This window comes from Cebus imitator, unplaced genomic scaffold, assembly GCF_001604975.1.
Source record: "Cebus imitator isolate Cc_AM_T3 unplaced genomic scaffold, Cebus_imitator-1.0 Scaffold294, whole genome shotgun sequence".
Taxonomy (NCBI): Eukaryota; Metazoa; Chordata; class Mammalia; order Primates; family Cebidae; genus Cebus; species Cebus imitator.
The window spans coordinates 1,996,817-2,008,391 of record NW_016107609.1 but is presented as its reverse complement, the minus strand read 5'-3'; the positions used below and the strand labels follow the sequence as shown (position 1 = coordinate 2,008,391).

General features: G+C 36.4%; 1 protein-coding gene across 1 annotated transcript in view; it reads right to left on the bottom strand.

Moving 5' to 3' along the window:
* Positions 1-250: 250 nt before the first annotated feature.
* The window catches only part of TBX20 (T-box transcription factor 20), a 55,771-nt gene continuing 44,446 nt past the window's right edge, over positions 251-11,575 (bottom strand). The window contains exons 7-8 of the mRNA XM_017502221.2: positions 5,929-6,041; positions 251-4,246 (exon numbers count right to left, since the gene is read on the bottom strand). Of these exons, the coding sequence (XP_017357710.1) occupies positions 3,906-4,246; positions 5,929-6,041 (454 nt within the window). The 3' untranslated portion in view covers positions 251-3,905. The remainder of the gene's footprint in view (positions 4,247-5,928; positions 6,042-11,575) is intronic.

Below are 11,575 nucleotides of genomic sequence, written 5' to 3'. Positions count from 1 at the left end.
ATAAGTCTTGGAATATTATAATTGGCATAGAATATAAGTAGCAACGAAAGGATTTGATGGTTTTCTAAAATTTAAGAAGTTTGTAACTTTCTCTATGTGTGTTTACAAAACAAATCCGTACATTCTAAAATAACATTAAAACTTGTATAAAACCCATCCTCCAGCCAGGCACAGCTCTTTAAAGGAGAAAGCTGAAAATCTTATGTTCTGTCCAGTGCATTGTCTAGATTTAGGGTAGAGTACTGCTTTGTTTGTATTAATTATCAGTTTACTACAAGTTTAATAATGACAACAGTTTTTCTTACTTAGTCACTGGAAGATTAAGTTGTTTTTCTTGCAGTTTGTTACTCTGCACATTCCATAACTGGATTTTTTGAACTTTTTAGTTACTGAGTCATGGAGAAGCTTGACGAGTATTTAATGGGGTGTAAAGTCATTTCATCCTCTTTACTTGAAAGTGATTTTTTCAATATAAGTCAGCTTATATATGCAGGACAGCCTGTAAAGCTATTGTGAAATACAGAAATGGGGTAAATATACTAACATCTCTTTGAAAAAGGCAGCATGGGATGAGGATGCTTTACGTCTAAGAATATTTGTTCCTCGGCCTTTTAAAGAGTTTTCTTTTTCCTTTTTGGTGGGGAGGGAGCAGCTGGAGAAGAAAGCGTGTTGTTCTGGCTGGAGAAGCAAAATAATGGAGACATGGATAAGGAGGGGAGACCTTGGAATGCCCCAGAAGTCAATGTAACCCCTACTATAATATAGACCTACACAGGGCCTTTACTAGATGATGACTGACCAGGAAACTTCTTAGTATCTCTTACTCTGTCCCCACCTACTAGGAATGGTGGTAAGCCTTGGGACAAGTTACCATTGTTATTAACTCAAAAGGTCCAGCAATACAGTAGAAGTTCACTAATTTAGACCTTGTTAACTAATAATCTGTGATGTATTAGACAAGCTGAATATGTTTACCTATATATTGTCAAGGGTAGACAGAGGAGACAGGAAGACTGACTAAATTTAAAAAAAAAATTGAATCTACTCAGAATTATTGATGTTTTAAAAACAAATCCCAATTGCAAAACCTATTAAGTTCTGAACTAATTCCTTGGGATTAGATAAAGCAGATCTGGCAGGACCTCTTTTTAGTAGCACTTCCCATTAGCCAAGCTTTTTGACACCGTAATATACTCGGGGTTGGGGGAGACCCTGACTATATTCTAAATATATTATAATTCATGATCTTTATTATTCAATTGGCTTTCCCATTAAATATGTAGTTCTTGAAATTAATTTTGCTAGAATGGGCTTTGGAATTTTAAATACTAAACCCGCAAGGGTTTAATAAGAATCAACCACCAGGATACCTCAGAAAGGCCCAGGAAGGCAAAATTTCTACCCCTTGGTTTCCACGGCTCAAGTGACTCTGATTAGGTTAAGCTCTATTTCACTTGTGCTTCTTTTCTCTGTTTTGAATAATACTTAAAAATATATATCCAATTTAGAATTTTAGGTCTGACTAGTCTTTGTTTTCTCTAAACATTCTTATTTGTAGCCGTGTATTGCTTAATTACAAAATAAAATTATAAAGTCAGGAAATACTAGTGTAAATCCATATTTAACAAAAACACACAAATCTCTTTGAGACACACAGATGGTAGAAATGTCAAAACAGTATGTGTTAAAACAATCTTTTCATCCTCTTTAAAAAGAAAATTCAGACACAGATTCACCTTAGTGGACCAGTAATTTATCAGGGTTATTGAGTAGTATTGTGTAAAACATTTTTTGTTATTCCTGCTTTAAGCAGCAGTACTCTATATTCAAAGGAATGCTGGCAACAGACCAGCTATTAAATATTAAACCCCTATCCTAGCTCTATGGATAGTTTAAACATTACTCATAACTGCTTTTTAAAAGAAATACACATCTGTACTTTGTTTGAAAACAAACTACCTGTGGATACTACAGCCTAACATGCAACAAGTTAAAAATTAGCCCACAGTGTTTGCTGTAGGATTGTGAGATGATTTGTTAACACAGCCCATGCTTTTCTGTAAGTAAACTGTGGAGTATAGTGGACATTAGCAAGTGCAAAATCCAACAACAGCATCACCTAGACAGGCTGTGCCGTGATGCCCTGTTTCATAGGCTGAAAGTGCCCAAGAAAGGCATGTGATATGAAAGAGGCTAACATTAAAACCATCAAATAAAATCCCTTGGGAGTCTGATGTGATAAGTATATTGCATTTCCTCCCAAATACACTTCTCCTGTCAATAGAAATAGTTCCCATCTCTTTTAACAGATTCAATACTTTTGTAGCAAGAAGAGTAAAATGAATATTACATACAAAAATTAAATTAGAGTTTTGCAGAAATTTGCTAAGAGAACAGGTTACATCCTGTAGTTGAAGTGCATTAAATCTAAAGTTGAAAAACTATTAATTTCATTAAATCTCTGTTATTAGGGAAATAAACTGTTGCAAAATGCCAGATGTGTTACCCTGACTATAAATGCTTATATATATGTTGTTCAAAAACAATATACAGGTCATATAGAACTAAAATATAATTTGTTACTATTATAAACATTAAAAGAAGCTTAAGAAGATAGCAAAAGCTGAAAATAAAGAATGCTTTAGTTTACTTATAAGAACTATCAACATTTCAGTTAAGGAGCCATTACGTTAACAAGTGGTTTAATATTACAGACCTAGCAAAATGGTAATGGAGTCATTGAATGCAGCACAGTAAGAAAAAAGGCCAAATTAGATGTATGGACACATTTCCACTCAGGAGTATAGGTTAAGTCATGGCCATCCCGGCGTTTAGAATGGTCATTCTTAAATCCCTGTCAATCACTGGCAGTAGCAACAAAGCAGATTTACTGAAAATGAGAATTTGTCTGGATGCATTTCAACATCCATAAGGTCTCCCAAAACTGAAGTGAAAGTGAAGGGACCTCTGGCACCAATGGCAGAGAACTCCTTTTGGAATTGAACAACCATCTTTCTGCTGCAGCTGTAAGTGAAAGCAAGCCTCACATAACAACATACCTAGGCTTTGGAGTATTCCTCAGTGAATTAGTCAGTAGTGTTTAGAATGCAGCCCAGAAAAATCAAACTTCAGTTTTACCATGTAACATAGAGAGGCTCTTGCTTCAAAACTGTATATGGAAGATTTTTCCTCCATAACTCTAGCCCTAATCCTAACCCTGGCAAGTATTTGCAATAAAGAGAACAAGGAAGAAAGAAGACTGTGAAAACCAAGCTTGTTGGTTACTGGCCCTTCAATATTACAAATAGAACTTTGTGAAGTCATTACCATGTATTCATCCACAAAACAGGATGCATTAGCATTATCTCAGCTCCTTCCCCAGCAGACTAACACAAAAGAAAACTAAACATGCTTCTGCTACATCACTACAAATATTTTCTACTGGCTCCAATTTTCTACAGGGATAAATTGACTTCAGTTAGTCATCATGGTCAGTATGCTATATAGTATGTCCTCTTTGAAGAGTCTTTTATCCTGTGAAAAGCAGAATGAAACCTCATACGCAATGATTTTATACATTACTGCATCAACACAGCATTTTAACCATGAGGAATAATGCACCTTAAGATTCATCAGCCTTGTATTATAAAACTTTCAAGCTGGCTGAGAACTTTACATGGATTCTCTCCTGAACCCAGGAGCTGTCCCCCGACAGATGAATCCTGGTCCATGGTGCATTCCCTCAGTGGTAGGTTTTATTGTGAGTCCAGCTCTCCTCTTTGATAGTTCCCATGTCTCCTGGAAAGCCCCTGCTCCAATACCCCCATCCCACCCACCCAGCCCTGTCCTATATTTCCATACCCATTTGCGCATTCTGGATCTGGATTCTCCCATTTTTAGAAGAGTCATACAAATGGCGTCATCACAGCAGAGGAATGGCGCAGTCCTTGAATGGCAGCATAGGGACCCTGCTGAAAATAGTGATGGTATCGCGGCATGTGGAATGAAGGGAATGTGGGGCCACTCCCTTGCATGGAGCTGGCAATGGCCGATGGGGTCAGAGGCATTCCCAGTCGGCTATATGGAGGCAGAGAACCCTGGATGGGGTGAGGAATGGGTGTTGCTATGGATGCTGTGCTGGTGCCAAGAGCAGTCAGGGACTGTGGGTGCTGAAACCCAGGAAAACTGGAAGAAGATGATACCCAGGAACTTAGTGACAAATTATCAGATGTTGTAAAGGCTGACCCTGTAAGGAAAAATACTCATTAGATTGTAAACACTGGGTCAATGTACAGATCAAGAATTAAATTATCTGTTAAGATCTATTTGTATTGAAGAATATTTAATATATCTGTAATTTAAAAGGACAAACACACATAAGATTTGTCACGAGGCAAATCTACCTAGATAAGAAGATGATATTTACACCCTGCATGGAAGGAGAATTTACTAAATGGAAAAAGACAACTCATTGGATAGCCTGCACACTCTCACAGAGTGGCCAAAACATTAATACCCTGCCTGCAAGTAATGACCTGATTCTCTTAAAACGAGCTGCAAATACCTCATATCTGTTCTGACTCTGTAGTGTCATAAGGAAGGCTGAATGTACTAACTCTCTACCAAGCTGTCTGGTTTCCAAAACTTCTGTGAAATCTAAGAAAGTAAGTTTTCCTACATCACAGCATCCAGAAATTTAGAATAGAGTTGACACTGAATTTTCTGAAAGTATACAGTTGACCCTTGAACAACAGGGGTTAGAACTGCACAAGTCCACTTACATGCAGGTATTTTTCAATATAATTTGCACTGAGTGTGCCTGACCCTCTTGCCTCACTTTCACCGTCTCCACCTCTTCAGCCTCCTCAACCTCCGAGCCAACCCCTCCTCTTCTTCCTCTACCTACTCAATGTGAAGATGAGGATGACAACCTTTATGATGATCCACTTCCACTTAAGGAATGGTAAATATATTTCCTTTCTCATTATTTTCTTAATAACTTTTTCTCTAGCTTGATTTATTATTAGAATACAGAGTATAATACATGTAACACACAGAATATGTATGAATTGACTGTGTTATAGGTAAGGCTTCTGATCAACAGTAAGCTATCACCAGTTATGTTTTAGAAGTCAAAAGTTATAGGTACATTTTAGACCACATGGGAGATGGTACCCCTAACCACTGTGTTGTTCAAGAATCAACAGTAATACTAGTGGTTCACTTGGACTGAGTTATAAGAAATGTCCTATGATTTCACAGATTATATACTTTCATATCAAGGACATAAAACAATGACAGGGGGCTCTCTCCCTATGTGAACTTTCCTGTTCCCAGAATGGAGCACTTCTGGGCTCTTTTCTCTGGACTCTTCCCAGATGCAGGGGATTGCTGTCTGAGCCTTGGCAACAGAGAAACTTTGCTCAGTTCCTGCTGGCACCACTGGGGCCACTGCCTCTGTGTAATATCCTCCGCTAGGACAATCCTCTTTTAAAAGTATTTTCTAATTTGGTTTTTGATTCTAACAAATTATTCCTGACACAGATGGAACAGATATATTCCTTCATTTTCAGGTTATTTAACTGAGGTTCAGCAGGACTTGGGGACTGCTCCCAAAGTTCAATAGCTCTTATGTACTAAATCATGGACAAGTAACTCCTGATCCCTGACTCAAAGGCTCAATATTCTTTCACTAAAAAAACCAAACCATAGGAAACCTACAGGCAGCATCACAGCCTATGACTCAAAGGCAAAATAATGAAATGTGTGAGGATCAGTGTCAGGGGCTGTCCTTTCCCATGGAGGCTCCTGAAATCCTTTTTGAGCATCATGTACACTGAGGACTGGCCGTCTCATCAATGACCTGCCCCCATTCTCCTTTAGGTTTTCTGGCTCCTAGCAATTCCATGGCCTTGGAAGCTGACTTACCTCGATTTGGGGTTGTCTGACTCTCATCCCCCAAGACATCCTCTTCTCCTCCATAGGTACGGATGGGTGAGCGCGCATAGGAATGCTTTTGAATCAGGCTCTCCACACTTTCCCTAGGTTAGAATGACATACAGGTTAACTACAATGTGAAGAACTCAGAGATAGAGAGAGGTCTTAGAGGTAACTCACTAATCAGCAAAGCCATTTTCGCAGCCAAAATGCAGCCACTGGCATGGAAAAATGAAATTCAAAACATGTACATTTATTCTATAGTACAGTGACTCCTGAGATACATGACCTCAGGTGCATGACTGCAAGCAAACATGACTGACTAGGATAAGGACAACCCCCTGAAATCCTATAAAATGAAGGACAAAGGGGTGAACAAAGAACTGTGAAAGCTGACCATAGGAATATGGAATTCTATGATGTGAGAAATAATGAATGAATGAATTTACTACAAGAAGCTGCAATGACTCTTCTTTTTTTTTTTTTGAAACGGAGTCTCGATCTATTGCCAGGCACCAGGCTGGACTGCAGTGGTGCGATCTCAGCTCATTGCAACCTCCGCCTCCCGGGTTCAAGCAATTCTCCTGCCTCAGCCTCCCGAGTAGCTAGGACTACACGTGCAGGCCACCATGCCCAGCTAATTTTTGTATTTTTTAGTAGAGACGGTGTTTCACCATGTTGGCCAGGATGGTCTCGATCTCAATCTCATGATCCACCTGCCTCGGCCTCCCAAAGTGCTGGGATTACAGGCATGAGCCACCGTGCCTGGCCAATTCTTCTTACTGATTTCAACAGCTAACGAATACAAAACAGATACTCGGCTGATACAAATTCCACCGATCCAACAACCAAGGAAATGTTGGCAAAACTTCAAATTATCATTCGTCATCGAAAGACTAATATTCACCAAGATCTCAAACAAATTCATAGATTATAGTACAATATGGATAGTTTGGATGATGAATACTAAGATCCTTGTTGCTGTAAGAGTGAAAATTACAAAAACCCATGAAGAAAACAAATGGTCAACAAGGTGTTTCAGCCCCCAGGTAAATTGGTACATTGTTTTGTAGATGGTCTTCCTCCTGAAACATAATCTATAAACCAAAGAGTGAGGTTAACTTTAAAAAATAAAAAATTATTTTGGCATTGGACAATTTGACCTTCTGCTTAAAAAAAAAAAAAAAGCCAGTGAAGTGCATACTAATAGAAGATTAGTCTGCATGGCGCACATTTCTGGAATAGCTGTGGCCCGAAGACCAATGCCAAACTGACCACCAAAGGACAAAAGAGGACTTATAAGTGTTGAATGAGGAAGGACAAAACACCACATTTCATATTGATGGAATACGGAAAGCAAATAAAATGTCATAATAACTTTTCAAAATGTTATCACTTGTCAACATTTCACATAAATATGCAAATGTTACCTGTGAAAAATTACTACCTAATTCATAGTAAGTTTGGTGTTGTACAAAGCTTGTACACCCACATAGATGAAGGTATTTTATCATAATGTATAGTATGACTGTGAAGATTTAAGGATATGCCTAAAAGAAAAATTAATTCTGCAACTATTTGTTACATTTTTATTCCCAAATGGTTTTAAAGTAAGAATAAAGCACCACCTCATATGGTCAAAATAATTAAGATCCAGATCCACTGCAGTAACACATAGCTATCAAAAAGAATGAGGTCATTCCATATGAATAGATATGGAATAATTTTCAAGACACAGGAAGTGAAGGAGGTTAAAATAGAGGATGATGTGTAAAGTACGCTACCATTTGTGAAATTAGAACAAGGGATATGTGTATTCATATATGTCTGCATGTGCATAGGATTTCCAGAATGTTCCGGTTTCCAGAACAAGAAACTGCCTAGAAGAGGTTGCCTCTGCAGGGTGAAGCCAGGGACTTGAAGGACTGGAGTGGTGATTCTCAAATTTGTCTATATGTTTGAATCACCTAGGGATTTTGAAAAAAAAAAAAAAAATAACAAAACCATATTGAGATATGAGTAAAATACAAAATGTGGCACATATTTAAAGTGTACGGGCTGGGCGCAGTGGCTCACACCTGTAATCCTAGCACTTTGGGAGGCCCAGGTAGGTGGATCACCCAAGGTCAGGAGTTTGAGACCAGCCTGGCCAATATGGCAAAACACCATCTCTATTAAAAATACAAAAATCAGCCAGGCATGGTGGCAGGTGCCTATAATCCTACCTACTCAGGAGGCTGAGGCAAGAGAACTGATAGAACCTGAAGGTGGAGGTTGCAGTGAGCCAAGATTGTGCCACTTCACTCCAGCCTGGACAAAAGAGAGAAACTCCCATCTCAAATAATAATAATAATAATAATAAAGTGTACAGTTTGATCAGATTGGGTATATGTATGCACAAGTGACACCATTGCCACAAGCAAAATAACAAAAATAACCAACACCTACAAAAGTTTCCTCCAGCTCCTATATTCTCTGGTCCCCATTGCAACAAACATTTCCGAGGAAACCACTAATATAATTTTGTGTTCTTGCAGATTAGATGGAATCTTATCTAATGTATTCTTTTTTATCTGGTTTCTTTCACTCAGCATATTTTAAGATTTATCACATTGAGGCATACATTAATATTTCTTGTTCTGAGTAGCATTCTGTTGCATGGATATATTGTGGTTTATTTACTTATTGATGAATATTTGGCTTGTTTCTAGTTTTTGAATGCTGCAAATGAAGCTACTACACTCTTCATGCATACTTTAAAAAAATGGACATATACTTTTATTTATCTTGGAAAGACACCTAAGGATGAAATGACTACATTGCATGGTTAGGTCTATGTGCAATTTTTAAGGAAACTGCCAAACTATTTGTCAAAGTGGTCAACCAATTTATCCTTCCCACCATCAGTGTATGAGAATTCCAGGTCTTCTATATTCTCACTACACCTGATATTGTCAACCTTTAATTTTAGCTATTGTAATATGCATGTGCTTATATTCCATCATACTTTTAAATGTGTTCCCCTAATGACTCTAATGTTGAACATCTTTTTCTGTATGTATTTGACTCTGTATTTCTAGCTGTTAATATTCTGTTCATTTAAAAAATTAGGTCATTTGTTTTCTGAGTTTTGAGATTTCTTTTAATATTCTGGGCACTAGTGTTTATAGAATATATGATTTACAAATATTTTCTTCCAGGCTGTGGCTTGTCTTTTCTCTTTCCTTTCTTTTTAAAAGCAGAGTTTTTAATTTTAATAAAGTGCAATTTATCCATTTGTAATTCTATGGATCATGTTTTTGGCGCCATATTTAAAAATCTTTGCCTAACCCAAGACCACAAAAGTTTTCTCCTAATTTTTTTCTGAAAGTGTTATAGTGTGAGGTTTTATGTTTGTATCTATGATTCAGACTGAGTTAATTTTATATATGGATGATTTATGAATTGATGTTCATCTTGTGTCTATGGATATCCCATTATTTCAACATATTTGTTGAGAAGACTGTCCCTTCTCCATCATGTACATGTGGGTCTACTCCTGGACTCTCTATTCTATAAATGTGTTTGTGGAACTTGACACCAAAACTATACTGTCTTGATTACTGCAGCTGAATAAAAGTATTAGTACTTTTGACATTAGGTAGTATTAGTACTCTATCTTTTTTTTTTCCCCCAAAGTTGTTTTGGTCATTCTAGTTCTTTGCATTTTCATTTAAATTTAATATTATTTTGTCAATCTCTACAAAAAGGACTACTGTGATTTTTATCAGGATTATTTTAGATCTACATTCAGTTTGTGCATAACTGACATCTTAACAATATTGCATCCTTCAAATCATGAACCAGCATATCCTTCCATTTTATTAGGTCTTCTTTAATTTCCCTCAGGAATGTTTTTGTAGTTTTAAGTATATATGCCTTGCATATTCTTTGTCACAGCTATCCCTAAATACTTTGTATTATAGTAAATATTGATTTTTAGGTTCAATTTCTGATATTCATTTATACTAGACAGAAATATAATTTACTTTTTATATTAATCCTGTATTCCATGAATTTGCCAAATACTTATTTGTTCTAGTGGGTTTTAGAGATTTGGATTTTCTGTATAGATAATCATGACGTCTGTAAACAAAGATAGTTTTACTTCTTTCTTTCCAATCACAATGACTTTTATTTATTTTTCCTGACTTACTGCAATGGCTAAAACTACCTGTACAATGTTAAATTAGCAGTGGTAAGAGTGGACATTGATAACTTGTTCTTTATCTTACAGAAAGCATTCAATTTTTCACCATTAGTTATAATATTCATTCTAAGCTTTTTGTACATAAAATTTATCAGACGGAAGGGTCCCTTCTATTCCGAGTTTGCTGAGAGTTTTCAAGAATAGATGTTGAATTTTGTTAAATGCTTTTTCTGTATTTGTTGAGATAATCATATAGTTTTTAGTTTGTCAGTATGATCATTATATTGATTGAATTTAAAAAGTTAAATTGACCTTGCATTCCTGAACTAAGCTCTAGTTATTTATGACATATTATCCTTTTTCTCAATTCAGTTTCCTAAAATTCTGTTTAGAACTTTTCCATGTATATTCATGAAGAATATTGGCCTTTCTCTAGTTTTAGTACAAGATAAGGCTAGTCTCATAGAATTAGTTAAAACTCGTCCCTCTTCTTCAATTTTCTAGAAGAGTTTGGGTAGAATTGTCATTATTTCTGTCTTAAATGTTTGGTATCATTCACCAATGAAACCATCTGGACCTAGAGTCTTCTTTGTAAAAGGTTTTTAACTACAAATTCAAAAACTATCAGAGTATCTATTTTCTCTTGAATGAGCTTTGATAGATTCTGTCTACAAGAAATTTGTCCATTTTGTTTAAATTGTTAACATTTTAGGCGTAAGTGTTCATAATATTCTTTATTATCCTTTCTTTCAATATCAGTAGAATCTGTAGGGATATTGCTCCTTTCATTCTTGATTATGGTAGTTTGCATTTTCTTCCCTTTTTTTCTTGATCAGTTTGGCCAGCAAACAGTCAATTTTATTAATCTCTGCTTTTTGTTTTATTAATTTTCTCTACTGCTTCCCAGTTTTCTTTCTTTTTTTAAATTTATATATTATACTTTAAGTTCTGGGGTACCTGTGCAATGGTACAGGTTTGTTACATAGGTTACTGAGATTTATTTTGTGTACAGCGCATGATCTCTATAAATGTTCTGTGTATATTTGCAAAGAAGGCCATATTCTGCTGTTAGATAATGTTTTCTAAACATCAACTGGGTCAAGTTACATGACACTGTCATTCAAATCTGCTGTGTCTTTACTCATTTTCTGTCTACTTCCTCTTATCAGTTATTAAGGGAGGGATATTAAAATTTCCAATCATGATTGTATATTTGTCTATTTTTTCTTATACTTCTGTCAGACATGAAACTCTATTATTAGGTACATAAAGATGTAGGACTGTATATGACCTTGAAGAATGGAACCCTTTATTAGTATGAAATTATCTACTTTGGGAGGCCGAGGTGGGTGGATCACGAGGTCAAGAGATCGAGACCATCCTGGTCAACACGGTGAAACCCCGTCTCTACTAAAAATACAAAAAATTAGCTGAGCATGGTGGCGCGTG